The sequence below is a fragment of the Microtus oregoni genome, unplaced genomic scaffold (assembly GCF_018167655.1).
Source record: "Microtus oregoni isolate MIOR12 unplaced genomic scaffold, Mior012 000028F_ref0000031, whole genome shotgun sequence".
NCBI classification, from domain to species: domain Eukaryota; kingdom Metazoa; phylum Chordata; class Mammalia; order Rodentia; family Cricetidae; genus Microtus; species Microtus oregoni.
In genome coordinates, this window is record NW_024543087.1 from 18,428,415 (window position 1) to 18,443,200 (window position 14,786).

Genomic DNA, 14,786 nt, shown 5'->3' on the forward strand with positions numbered 1-14,786 from the left:
GGTCTAGGCCCTCTGCACATATGTGACAGTTTATAGCTTGGGAGGAGGGAGGGGCTGTCTTTGACTATTTTGCTGCCTTTTGGGACCCTATTCCTCCTATTGAGTTACCTCTCCTAGGGGGAGGTGCTTAGTCTTGCTGCAGCTTGATAGATATACCTTGTTTTGTTGGTATCCATGGCAGGCTTGCCCTTTTCTGAATAGAAATGGAGGAGGAGATGATAGGGGAGAGCCCCCAACCCCCACTTCGTCCCCACCTTGCCCCAACTCCCTCCTTACTACTCCCCCCCCTGCAAAGAGGAAGTGGCAGGGAAGGGAGGAGGAAGGGGAAACTGCAGCCTGGATGGAAAAACAAACAAACTTTTCAAAAGATACCAAGATGTTAAAAACATGGTTAGACCCTTCCGAAGATCTAGAATGGTACGGCCATATGTACTAGTGTTCATAATTTGAATACTTCTCATTATACTCTGATATACACCTTAAATAAACAGCTTGACTTTTATTCTTCTTGAAATCAAAATAACTATTTTTCCTAGTTTTTCACTGAGGGAAGGAACTCAGAAGATAAACAAGTGTTCCTGGTCACACAGCTGGGAAAACAGACATGGAATTATGAATTGGAGTTGATGAGGTCTGACCTTGACTGTAGTGGTGGTTCTCAGGTATAGTCCCTAGACCAGAAGCATCCCTACTACTTAGACCTTATTAAAGATGCATCTTCTGGGTCTCACTCAGACCTGCTGGTGCAGAAGTGCCGAGCAGTTAGTACAGTAAATCCTTGCTTTATAAATCTTGCTGTTGCTTACTAGTAAACAGTGAGGACAATGAACCGAAGGATTCCCATTCCTTCCTCTTTTAAAGTTATAAAACTCCTTGCTTAAATTTAACTTTTGTTAACGCCCAAGCCCCTGCATTTGAAATTGGGGGAGCCTTCAGTGTTGTCCTGTCTTAAGCTCTAAAGGTGTTTGGTTTGATGCTTGTTATTCCAAGCTGTTATCTCTGTGGTACAGTGTGGGCTGGTGTGACTGCTTCCTCAACCAGAACATCAGTGAAAGGAATTTGTGGAGGTGGGGCTTGGAAATTGTTAGGATATTTTGGGGACCAAGAATTTTACTAATTTTAATGATAATGTGTGGACCTTTTTGTATATATTGCTTACATCTTGGTAGCAAAAGTACAAATTCTACCAGGATTGTGTTCATGTATGTAAGCTCTGTTCTAGATCGAATTATTTAGTGTCCTTGACTTTGGGCTTTAATCAACATGCATTTTTTTTTTTTTAAAGACAGGATCTCATGTAGCCTAGGCTGTCCTCAAACTTTCTATAAAGAATGACTTCTTACTTCCAACTCAGGAGTACTGGGATTACAAGAATGCACCGCATGTAGTTCTAGAGATTGAAGTAGGGTGGGTGTGGGGTGGGGTAGGGGTGGATGGGGCGTCCTGCTAATTAACCTGTATCCCCAGCTGGTGAAGCACTTGGTTTTTAAATTGAGCAAGTCTGCTTGGTTTCTGGAGATCACTGTGAACTTCATTTCTTATTTGGACCTGCGGTCATCTTGCTTTTTTCTTCTGTCTATAATATATCTTCTTCACATTCTTAAAATGGAACTGTGTTTTCTGCCCTGTGAAGTCAGTGATTATTAACTTTGGCTGCATGTTAGACTCAGCAAGGGGAATTTTTAAAACTAAATATGTTTTGGCTCCACTTAAGACCTAATGATTTATGCTCTCTGGAGATGGTGGATGCATGGTTATGTTTATAAAAAGCATAAAAAAGCCTGCATCTTAGCTCATTTCTGTTGATGCAGTAGAGCGTGGCAGACCTCATAGGCTTAAACAGCATTTATTTCTCTAGGTTCTGGAGGTGAGGAGCCCTGTCAGGAGGTTCTACATAGTGTAGTTCCAGGAGAAGGTTTCCTCTGCTGCTCTCATGTGTCTGGTAGTAAACCTACCTTGGAGACATTGTTCTCAGAACCTATTTAACTTTCTAAAGGACTCTCTAAATTCCATCACTTTAAGGGCTGGGGACTTCAATGTGAATTTTAGGGGCACAGTAGCTTCTGTGTAGTTCTGATATGGGTGAGATTAGAAACTGTGTAGCAGTGCTTACTATTAAAAATAAATATTAAAATAAAATCTTGGACTCTTTGTAAAATGAAAATCTGGCTTCAGTGGAACTCTGAAGGAGTCTAATGCATATAAGACTAACATTTAATTATTTACACACTCTAAATATTTTAATCTCTTGAATTAATATGCCCTGTAGGATATAGATGTGGAAGGAGTGTTTGTATCTGTGTGCTTTTGTTTGTAAAAGGCTTGCTTGTTGCTTGAGTTAGTGGTCCAAAATGTAGTAGTTCAGAAAATGAAAGCTCTGAGGAGGGAATTTAAATTGAAGCTCAGGTGCCTTCTCCACACCCCACTGGAGATTAAAACCAGTCTCAGCTGCAGGGCAGGCTCTCACTGAGCTACCTTCCAGCCATTAGGATAAGTTTAAGACTGAGTAGGAGATAAGCATATTTGACAGTTGAGACCATAGACAGTGGACTTCTTTAAACAGGCTGTGCTAGTCACAGTAGCTCTTAAGATATATTTACCTTCAGCTGAACTTGATCTTTTTTTTTTTTCCTGGTTTACAGTTTCTCCACGTAGCCTTGACTATCCTGGAATTCACTTTGTAGGCCAGGTTGGCCTTGGACTAAGAGATCTGCCTGCCTCTGCCTTCTGAATGCTGAGATTAAAGGCACATGCCACCACTGCCTGGCTTGAATGCGATCTTTTTATGTTTTGTAATTCTCAAAATTAAGCCCTAACTAAGTCATTCAGTTTTTTAAAAATAACATTTCATTTAACTAAGAAAGATCAGATGATTGCTTAATAACATGAGACTAACGTGCAGCAGCTAGTTCCTGTAATAGATACACATTGAACAGCCACACCAGAGTAGGAGGCCACTGTATCTGCATTTCACCAGCATTGTAATCTTTTTCTTGTCCTTTGACTGTAACTATTGTAGTGGACCTAGTGGAGTCTAGTATTTCAGCGTGGTGTCTTATTGTGGTCTTAATTTGTACTGTACCATCTCGTATCTGCATTATTAGTCTATCCTGTTAGGTCTGTTTGATAATAGTCTTTGGGTTGGTGGAAATTAGTGCCTTGTCTGTTCATTCTAAAAGGATTTCCCTGGTAGTCTTAAGGTGTTAAGTCGGAACCAGAGATGGGCGGTAAATAGCTATTAAGAGCGCTAATAGTAGCTCAATATAACTTGGGCCTGTCTCTGCAATATTCCATCTTTCTGCAGTTATGGAAATTGTAATTCTACTTTGTCAGCCCTGTAGAATCTCTGACACAGATATGTCTCTCCTCTCTCTCCTGGAAATCCAGTTCCTAACCCTAACAACTTGAAGGCTACTATCTTCTTCCTTTTAGTGGGAAAGCATGATCTGTTACTGCAAACTGCTTACTCCAGCGCAGTAAATACGTTAGAATGGATTTTTGATTAACATTTATCTATCTACAAAATTTTAGAGGTGAAGTAAAGCAGATGTTCAGAAGAACAAACAGAAAAACTGAAAATATAATTTCTCAAATACAGACACAGGTATCCAGAAAGTTCCCGGACTGACGGGAAGATCATAATGCATTAAACTGTGTGTCCTGAACTCAGTTTGTGTTCATATATGGGATAATGAGATCATTTTTCACCCCTAGGTTAGTCCTGTCCTTTCTGTATGTGTACAAAGTTAGCATTGCTAATACACTAGTATACTACTTTATCTTTTAATTTCTGCTTCTTGTGGGTTGGAGTGTCGCACACTTTTAATCCTAGCACTTTGGAGGCAGAGGCAGGAGGATCTCTTGAAATCAAGCTAGCCTGGTAGAGAGACCCTATTTCCATTCCTCCCTGTACAAAATCTTAGACTAGGCTGAAACCAGGACTTCCCAGGAATGTTAAGAATAGGCATCTGTGCATGGATAAGCAGCTGGTTGAATGTTCAGACTCACAAAACAATTTTTGTACCATGAGGATCAACATCCAACTCTATTTTATGCCCCTATTCTTTCCCATTTTCTTATCTTATAAAACCTAGTAAATACCCAAATACACTTGGACCTAAGGCTGATTACTCAGTATGTCTGTGTCAATGAAATAAAGAAACAGAAACCACTAACCAGGTGTGTATGGTAGACCTAAAAACACAGGTTTTTACCAGAGCCTTATGTCTGTACTCCTTAAAGGCCGCCTACTTTCCAGATCAGGGGTTCTGCCTAATCATCCCTTTCTTGGTCCTTAGGAGGGTCAGCACATCTACTTTTGTACCTGGGTCCTCAGAGTGAGTGTGGAAAGTGAATCAGATTGAAACAGATCGAGTAAGCTTACATTGGCAGTAAATATCAGCTTGTAGGATACTGTCTTTAAGATTTATTTTTGAAAGTTTTTTAAATAGAGGTGAAAACAGCATTTTCCTGGAGGAGGAAGATGGAGGCCTGAGTAGAAATGGTTGTGACTGTACCTGAAATTTGATTGGCTTGCCCAAGAGAGAAACAGGCAGATCACCAGAGGCCAGCTCGCTGCTGTCTGAGACACACAGTTCTCATGTCTTAGTGTGTTGTTGTAAAACAAAAGCATAAAGCGCTTTCAGTTCTTCCTAACACAGGTTTTATTCTTAAGAAACTTTTCTCTACCTGTGCAACAGTGTGAGCCCCTGTGTGCTCAGGATGACGGCTCTTCCTGGGCATCAGTGGGGCTGCTGCTCGCTCTCATTCTTTGGGATGGCATCTGTTTTATGTTCTGTGGTGCCTCTGTTCAGCAGTTAGGGTAAGCAGGCTTCTGGAGAATGTTCCCTCCAAATGGGCAGGCTCCGTTCCTTCATGGGGTCCCTCATTCCTTGTCATTGTCTCCTTGTTTCCAGATAAGCATCTGTTGCTTTCTGCCTCACTGAGTACTCACTGGGATGAGGGCAGTAAACGAATAAATTCCATCCAGCATTGGGGCAGGGCTCGGATGTTTTGCTTTCTGGTTGTTTAGTTCTCCTTCACTTGTGAACACACTTGAGACAGTAGATGTGGCTGCAGTTGGAGAACGTCTCAAAACAGCCCTGGATGTGCTTAGAGCGTTGTCGTCACACCCCTGATTGTCTCACCTCTAGTAAGTGAAGTCTGTCTTCTTGAGATTTTTCAGCTCTTTGGGGCCAGTGGAATGCCCTTGAAGGGTTTTATATAAAGTGTCCTCAAATGGAGACCCTTTATAGGAACCATTTGCCAAAAGATGATGTGAAATTTTTGAATAAGGCTCTTATCCTGTGTATTGAGTGTCAGAGTTAGCAGTTTTCAATACCTTTGTTTTTTTCATGCTGGGGTCCTAACCCAGAGTCTTAAGCATGTTAGGCATGCAGCATACACTCTACCACAGAGCTCTACATCCAGCCAGCAGCTTGATGATAGAAACTACAGTTTAATTGGAACATCACTGTACATTTAGCTTATTTTGATAATTAACTTCTGTATTGATGTCCACGAGCTAATGATAGAAGTGAATGAGTGCATTAATAATTGGGTAGTTCATGTGTTGTCTTTGTGCCTGTTCTTGTGTGTGGGTGCATGACGTTTGGAGGACAGAGGCCAGCCTTGGATACAGTTTACTTTGGATTTGATACAGGGTGTCTCACTGACCTGGAACTCACCGGTTAGATTAGGATGGATGGCTCAAGGAATCCACCATTCCACCTTCCTGGTTCTTGGATTGTAAGTGTGCACTGCTTCACTCAGCTTTTCTGTGGGTTCTGAGGACTGAACTCAGAACTGTGATTAAACACTTGGGTATTTGTTTATAAAATTGTATGAAATAGCTAGCATCATTGCTGCCTCTTATTCTGTGTGTTCCTACCCAGCCAGCTGCCTCTGCTTGTCTCGTCTGTGGAGCGGCTCAGTTTCCTCCTGGTTTGAGAATGACTTTTGAAGTCTTGCATGCTGTTGAGGTGTATGGAAGGGTAGCCAGGTGTCCCAGGAAGAGAAGTGAGAGCACGGGAGCAATCAATATGGAGAAAACTTAGCAGTTCTTGTTCTCCAAATTAAATATAATGAGTTTATAGGGTTATAATTGTGCATAATCATCAGAATCTGACAGGAAAAGCATTTGTTTTATTTTTTTAATCTTATATCGCTGGAGAATTAGCATCTTTAAAAAATAGAATGTGAAGATTTTGGATGATACTTTGTGTTAATAATTTTGAAATTTGCCTTCAAAAAATGTTAGTATCGAATTGCCTTAGATACTCATTATTAATCTGAGTATACATTCCTAAGTGGAAAGTAAGTTGCTGTGAATATTAGGATTTTCATTTATTATTCTATACTACATTCTAGTTGTTTAGTATATTCAAGTAATTTTTGTTTTTATTCCTAGGTTGCACGTTTTCAAAAAATACCAAATGGTGAAAATGAAACAATGATTCCTGTATTGACATCAAAGAAAGCAAGTGAATTACCAGTCAGTGAGGTTGCAGGCATTCTCCAAGTAAGTGGTTGGTGAGGAGGAGGCGGGAAGTGTAAAGCAGCCATCTAGCTTAGGTCAGTGCTGACCTATTGCGTCTTTAGTGATAGAAATACTGGTTTGTGCTGTCTAGCACAATAGCCCCGGGTAAACATTGCGACAGGGCAGGAAGTGTGGCTGGAGTGATGGCTGTGTGGTTGCTGGGCAGTACAGCTCAAGATGAGTAGTATGGCCAGCGTCTGTGTGCACGCTCCATCAGTTGGGTTGGGAAAGTAATTTAATTAGTAATCTAAATGGTGTTAGAATTTTTTTGCTTGTTTGTTTGTTTCCCAGGACAGAGTTTCTCTGTGTAACAGCCCTGGCTGTCCTGGAACTCTCTTTGTAGACCATGCTGGCCTAGAATTTACAGAGATCTGCCTATCTCTACCTCCTCAGTGGTGGGATTAAAGGTTTGCGCCACCATGCCCACCAGGATTTTCTTTTTTTAATTTAAATAGATTTTTCTAAGGTAAAATGAAAGCTAAGTACAAGTACAGCTTTGCAAATAAGTGTTAATTATATAATTTCAGTCTCGTCCTAGTTTTAAAAAGTACTGTCTAGTAACATGAAGAAAAGAATATTTTTCATTCACCCATTTTAATTGTTCTTCCAAAGACACTGGTATCCATTTTTAGCAAGTTTTATTTTGGTATATTTATACTTAGTTTTAAAACCACTTTTTAAGTAAATTTAAGTTTTAGAAAGCTTTATTACTGAACTCCTGCCAACTTTCTGACCAGGGAAATTAGCCATTTCTAGGATGTTGTAATTTCATTTTTTATGATTGTTAAAATTATGATAATAACTATAAGACATGTCCCAAGACATGAAAAAGTTCATGTTAACTTTATTATTTTGATTAATTTAAGACACCAAAATTTTCATTCTGATATAATATAGGAGCAAAAGTATAAATCTCAGTGATAAGTTCTGAGAACAGGAAGGGTACATGTAACCCACTAAATATTCTTTTGGAGACACAAATTTTAGAAAAAAATAATTAAAATCTAATTAAAGTTCATATGAATTACGGCTTACTTTTATTATTCCTTTTTTCATAGAAAAAGAAAACACCATCTTGTTGCTTATTGAGCTATTATTTATATAAATATCAGTGTACTTTTAAAAAGTTAATCTTTGATAATTTCATCCATGGGTATAATATATTCTGGTTACACTCATCCTTTACCCTCTCTACTCACCAGCCCCGGCATTCTTCCACCAGGTCCCCATTCCACTTCCTGTGCCTTTTGTTTCCCTTTGTGGCCCCACGGGTTAGCTAGGACTAGTTGGGTGGGCCTGAGTGTGGTGCTGTACAAGAGCAAGGATAACTCACCAGTGGCTATATCACTGATGACAATGACTTCTCGGTCAACTCCTGACTGCTGTCAGGTCCCCTGGGTAGAATGGGGCTCCATGAACCCCTACCCTAGTTTGTGACTGCAGATTTACTGACTCAGTGTTGCATAGGGCCTATGCAGGCAGCTATAGCTGCTGTGACTTCATGAGTGCCATGGCCCAAGATAGTAGGTATGCCATACCTGTAAGATGGTGTTTCTGGGCCCTCCTCTACTCGTTTGGCTTCCATGAAGGGATGTTTTTGGGTGTTCTCTTTAATGCTAAGCTCTCAGAAGTCACTTATTCTCAGAACCTTGACTAGCTCTGAAGGTCTTCATTTACTGCCATTTGTGGTAAAGAGAAGATCAAGTCTGAACACAGCACTAGTTCGTGGATATAAATAAGTATTTAAGAAGCAGTGTGATATACTCACTTACCAAAATAAAAGTAAGTTCACCCTACACTGGTTTTAAGTATGTATTTTGACAAATGGGACCAGCAAGATCATACCCTGTAGCTCAGACTGGTGGTCTAGAACTCACTGTGTATCTCAGGTTGTCCTCCAACAAATGATAATTCTTTATAGTTAACCATGTCTGAGTATTACGGCTGCAAGTCCCATGCAAAACCTCTGGTACACTTTCTGTAATTATTAGGGGCTGGAGAGATGGCTCAGTGGTTAAGGCCACTCGCTTCCTGTTCTTGCCAAGGACCCAGGTTCAGTTAGCAAACAGTACCCACTCAGTGACTCTGATGTCTGTGACTCTAGTTCAGGGAATCCAGTGTCCTCTTCTAGCCTCTGCAGGCAATGCAAGAATGTGATACACAAAACAGGCAGAATGTTTATATACATTTTTAAAAAGCTTCTTTTAATGGAATAATATACTGTGTGTTTTTTTGTGTTTGTTTGCTCTATGCCAACATTTTAAATAACTTTTAATGTAAAATTTAATAGGCTGATCTTCAGAATGGCTTAAACAAATCTGAAGTTAGTCATAGGCGAGCCTTCCATGGCTGGAATGAGTTTGATATTAGTGAAGATGAACCACTATGGAAGAAGTATATTTCTCAGGTAAGATACTCCCTCTCTATCTCTGTGGTATAACTTACATTGACTTTTATGGTTGTGAATTCCCTGAATACAGAGAAAGGAAATAATATTTTTGTAATGTCTTCCCCTAAAAATTTGCATGTTAAGTTGGAATTTCTGTAGTCTTAGTTCTGAATCTGTAGACACCCGGTTTCACAGCCGTTCAGTCCCAAATAGACACACAGAGACTTATATTAATTATAAACTGTTTGGCCTATTGCTCAGGCTTATTACCAACTAGCTCTTACATTTTACATTAACCCATAATTTTTATCTATGTTCAACCACATGGCTTGGTACCTTTTGTCATTGAGGCATTCTCATCTTGCTTCCTCTGTGTCTGGCTGGTGACTGTCTCTGCCTTTATTCTTCCCAGAATTCTCCTAGTCTGGTTGCTCTGCCTATACTTCCTGCCTGGCTACTGGCCAATCAGCATTTTATTAAACCATTATGAGTGACAAATCTTTACAGGGTATAAGAGCATTAGCCCACAGCATGATTTTTTTCATTTGATTTTAGGCAAAATTACTTACAGGGCAGCATTTTCCGTACCAATGTTCAAAATTTCCTTATAAGCAATACTAGACAGTGGCCTCTTTGTGAATGCTGAGCTTAGGCTTCATAGTGATAGGAGAATGCTGTCTTAGAAAATTATTAAATACATAATTAAATCCTAACTGCCAGGGTATAAGTTATACCTTATCAACTCTGTGATTTCTATTTGCCTCCATTGGTTATGACCTCAGGAAATAGTAAGCTTACAATAGATTATGGTCGTTCATAATTACCTTTATTTTAATTTTTAGCAAAGACTTACTATAGCTTTTAAAAATTTGGTAACAGCTGCATTAGTGTAAAAAGCTGGATGATTCTGTGGCTGGTTTTAACTAGTTAAAAGTTTGGTGTGCTAAACAAAGAAATACTTCGTGAAGGTATTAGAAAGTTTGGGTTTGACTTGTTTAAAAGACAGCGTCAGCTAATGCCATAAGCCTTGTACACGTGGTTGTGTAAAGAACTGAATAACTGACTGTGGTGCCTTCCCGTTCGTAGCTGTAGCTTCATATTTGCACCCTACTCTAAGGAAATCCTACTGTAGTTCATCTGGACCTATCGCTCTTGACTGGCAATGTAATTGAATTGTTTTCTTTCTTGATCCTGTTATTCTAGCCAGAGTACCTGACTCTTAGGATTCCTGTAAGAATTAGACAGTGCCAGAGATATAGTTAAGTATAAATAACAGTTAACATCTATCATCTGTTAGTCATTCAATATTGGGTGGTTCTTCTTCTTTAGGAGAATACTGAGTTTGTTGTTCTGTAAACATCCGTCTGGTACTCCTGTGAAGTGACATACTTAATTAGAACCATGGCAGAGCTTTTCTTAGGGCTGGTAAAAGGGTCTCCACCAAGGTGTAATGGTTAGCACTTAACATTAAAGAGAGTTCTGTGGTTTACCCAATGCTTTAGTCTGAAGAAGGATGCTTAACAGAAATTCCACACTAGCTCAGAATTGAGAAATAGATGGTTATTTATTTAGGGGTAAACTCACAAATCAGAGTTCATTGCTGGAACGAAGATCAGAAACTGAAATCCACAACCCGAACAGAGAGGCCGGAAAAGAGGCCGGACACAGGCACTGCATCAACATGTATAGTATAAGAGGCCACCCCCCAGTAGGCGAGTCACCACTAGACTTCCTACAGCATTAGTCTCATTCTTAGTTATGACAGATTTCTTCATTTTAGGGTCTATTCGAAGATTATGGCACTTAAAATTATTTAAGTTGGAATTGGAGAGATGGCTCATAGGTTAAGAGTACTGGCTGATCTTCCAGAGGTCCTGAGTTCAGTTCCTGGCCACCACATGATGGCTCACAACCGTCTATAATGAGATCTGGTGCCCTCTTCTGGTGGGCAGGGATACTTGCAGACAGAGTCCTGTATACATAATAAATAAATAAATCTGTAGTAATAGGAGCGGCGGGGCTGCGTCCCCAGCACCCCGGCTGCCTGGCTAGCTTATACCCAAAATAACAACACACAAACTGTATTCATTTAATCACTGCTTGGCCCATTTCTATCTAGCCTCTTCTAGGCTAATTCTCACATATTAATTTAGCCCATTTCTAATCATCTGTGTAGTGCCCCTAGGTGCGCTTACCGGGAAGATTCTAGCCTATGTCCATCCTGGGTCGGAGCTTCATTGCATGTGTCTGCCTGGGAGCTGGGAGCATGGCGTCTCTCTGAGGTGTCTGCTCCCGAGAGGAGAGCTGTGGAGTCTGAGCTCACTTCCTCTTCCTCCCAGCGTTCTGTTCTGTTTACTCCTCCCACCTATCTTTTAACCAATGAGGGCCAAGCAGTTTCTTTTTATTTAACCAATGACCTTCCTCTATCATAAATCTTTCTAAAAAATTATTTAGCACACAGGTGACACAGCTGGAACCACAGCCAGTTACTTTTATTCAGCCATACACTGTATGTTAGCTATAGTTTTATTTTGCTATCAGTTTTTAGTCTCAGTACTTAGGTTAAAAGCCTTCATTTTTAGTCTTAGAAATTCAGGCAGGACCCTGTCTTTGTGACATTAATACAGTACTGTAAGCCAGGTTTGGTAATGGATTCCTATCATTCCAATACTGGAAGGCTTAGGCAAGAAGATCATCTATTTGAAGCTAGGCTGAACTACATAAAAGCATAAAAGAGCCAAAAATTAATATACTGCTGCAGGTACATACATACTATAAAAAATTAACAATTTTGTTGTTATGTTTGGAGATAGGATTTTTCTGTATAGCCCTGATTGTTCTGAAACTTGTTTTGTAGAGGATTTTTCTGTGTTCCTTGGCTCTCCTGAAACTTGGCTGATTTTTAACTCATAGATCTGCCTGCCTTTGCCTTCCAAGTGCTGGGATTAAAGGCGTGTGCCACCACTACTCAGTTTAGCAAATTCTTTATTGTAAATATTGATATTTGATTTTCTTTTTCTGAAAGGAGCTGTTACATAGCTTTTAAGCATGATCTCTACTTTTTTGTTGCTTGAAAATAAACCACATATAGACTCTTGTAATTTTGTAATGACGTCCTTTATAAAAAAAAGCTTTTACTGAGGTAGAGTGGGATTGTCCTTCATCTGAGAGTGTTGAATTATTTGTTTTTCACCTCCAGTTTAAAAACCCCCTCATTATGCTGCTCCTGGCTTCTGCAGTCATCAGTATTTTAATGCATCAGTTTGATGATGCTGTCAGCATCACTGTGGTAAGTACACTCCTCTGTTCTTAAAATTCTAACCTGTTAGTTAATTCTATGAGTTGGATTTGGCTTTACTTTGGAAATTAATGTGAATCAAAATGAATCAGATTAAAAAATAATCAAATCCACTTTTAGTTTTATTAATTTTCTTTAGTTCTGGTTTGAGATGGAGGTCTTCTTGTGTTCCTCAGGCTGATCTTGCCCTCCTGGGCTCTGCTGTGCTGTTTTGTCAGCTTCCCAGGTAGCTGTGATTACAGGCTTGTGCCCTCAGTCTCACAGATGAGAAATAGTTTATAATTTTCTAGTTAAATCAAAATTCCTCATGCTTTTCAGTTGAAAATATTTTGACTAACAGTAATTGCTCAAGGAATATGTGATGTCAAAGCTATTTTAATAACACGTTCTTGTTACTATAGGCTTTTTGTCTTAATGGCAAATGTTACGGTGTATGAAACTGTTAGAGCTTTAGCACAATTGGAAATGGCCTTAAGCTGTATCAGTAGTCATTGTTTTCTTTAGTCCTCTTTAGACAAGTCAGTAGCCGGGTGTGGGAGCACACACTACTAACACCAGCTGTGCTACTTGGGAGGCAGAGGCGGGGATAACAAGTCTCAGGGCAACACAGTGAAGGAAGCCCTTCCTCAAATGTCTGGAATGTTTTTGATAGAGGAGTAAAACGAAATATATAAAAATTTTCCCCTGAGTGTATACATCTGTGATGGATGGGTAGCGTGAATAGATTGAAATGCAGTACCTGTCCAAAGGCAGGGCAGCTGTGAGATAACGATCCTTTTCCTTAAAAGAATAATGTTACTAGTGATAAGAACTTTCAAGTAATAATTAAAGTTACTGCAAATTTTTATGCATTACCATGAACTTGGGATTTTCGATGAGCAAGAGACCTGGTTATTCATCCTTATTGACTTAGACCAGGAAACCGCCATATACAGGCTGTCCATGCATGCTTCAGTACTGCCAGGACATAAATACTTAGAACTTAGACCAGGAAACCGCCATATACAGGCTGCCCATGCATGCTTCAGTACTGCCAGGACATAAATACTTAGAACTTAGACCAGGAAACCGCCATATACAGGCTGCCCATGCATGCTTCGGTACTGCCAGGACATAAATACCATTTTTCACCATGAACTTTTGATAGCTTTGAAGTATTTAAAACTTTAATGATATTAGTAGCAATTTTAACAATTATTAAATTTAGAAATTACGCCAGCATCTATATTTAAATAATTAGGTGGACCAGTATTTTCCAAATGATTGATATCTGAGATTATCAAATTTCAGTAGGGAAATAGATCAATGGATTCAGTTGAAAAAATATAGGTAGATAATAGAGTTTAATGTTTCAGATTATGAAAAGTTCATTGATACAGTTTTGTATTGTACAATAATAGTGAATACTTCTTCCTTTGCCAATTTTTATTTTTTGGTCTGAGGCTTGATTTTTTTTTTCCTCTCTTAGTTTATTAAAAAAATTCTCATATTATGCTGCTTTTACCTAACAAAACATTAATTGGATTACAGCTTTCTATGAAAAAGTAGGATTACGGTTAACTAAGCAATAGAGAGCTCTTGCCTATCATTTGTTTTACAAATCAGCACTGGGAAAAAAATGACCAATTTTTAAAAAATTTTTTTTTTCTGGAGAAAGCTATGTGTTAACTTATCAGATTTTTAAATTCTTTTCATAAATTAGTATGTAGGGACTAAGGTTAAACAAGTAATTATTATGTCTGTTATAGCAAATGTTATCCACATAACTAAAACATAGTCCTTAATTTGGGAGGACTTGGGTGGATTCAGAAAGTTTTGGAAGCTGTCATGGGGATGGTTAGCCATTTAAGTTCATATTCTTCTCCCTCAGACCCTCAGGCAAATTGCTTTCTTCTTTCACTAGCTAGTGCAAAAATCCGATCTCCTGGGCTGCACAGCCAGAGAAACACATTGTGACGAAAAGTTATTTCTTGTTAATGTCTGATTTAAAAGGCTGTTTGTTTTTTAGGCAATACTTATTGTCGTCACTGTGGCCTTTGTTCAGGTGAGTAATCTATTTTTTCCAGGTTAATAGTGGTATATTAGTTGATTGCTTAAAAACAAAGTGACTTATGTGAAATAATCTGAACTTAATGGGTGGTAGTGTATTCCTAATTCATTGTCTTGAAAGAGTCTCAGCTAATAGCCAACTGCGGATAGTTCATGAGAAGAGGGCACTGGGTAGGTAGTGAGAAGAACATAGCCTGTATTTTTGGTAGAGACAGATGAGAAAAAAAGCAGAGCAATATAAATATAATCCACTAAGTTTAAAAATGTTTTTCTAGTTATGAATTGGGCCAGTACCTATTAGTGCAATGTCTAGATGAGGAAAACAGAAAGGTGAGTGAAAAGTTAGTGAGCAGTTTATTAGATCCCATCTGAAGAAGACCTGGTGGAGTACTGAGACTGCTTTCTTTTAGTTAGCAGTACACTTTTTCACTGAATTTATTTCTTTGCCTTATTAGTCTTGTTTTGGGATTAAAGTTTTTTTTTTCAGTATTGATAAATCCCTTACTCCACTT

The 14,786-nt window shown here is 39.0% G+C and overlaps 1 protein-coding gene across 4 annotated transcripts in view; it reads left to right on the forward strand.

Annotated features, from left to right (window-relative positions):
• The window catches only part of Atp2c1 (ATPase secretory pathway Ca2+ transporting 1), a 115,813-nt gene that overhangs the window by 47,218 nt on the left and 53,809 nt on the right, over positions 1–14,786 (forward strand). For 3 of the 4 annotated variants that reach the window (XM_041677404.1, XM_041677408.1, XM_041677409.1), the window contains 4 exons: positions 6,410–6,520; positions 8,829–8,945; positions 12,127–12,216; positions 14,234–14,269. In XM_041677404.1, coding sequence (XP_041533338.1) covers positions 6,410–6,520; positions 8,829–8,945; positions 12,127–12,216; positions 14,234–14,269 — 354 coding nt within the window. Of the gene's footprint in view, positions 1–5,662; positions 5,749–6,409; positions 6,521–8,828; positions 8,946–12,126; positions 12,217–14,233; positions 14,270–14,786 lie in introns of all 4 variants that reach the window. The other variant, XM_041677405.1, reaches the window with a different exon arrangement.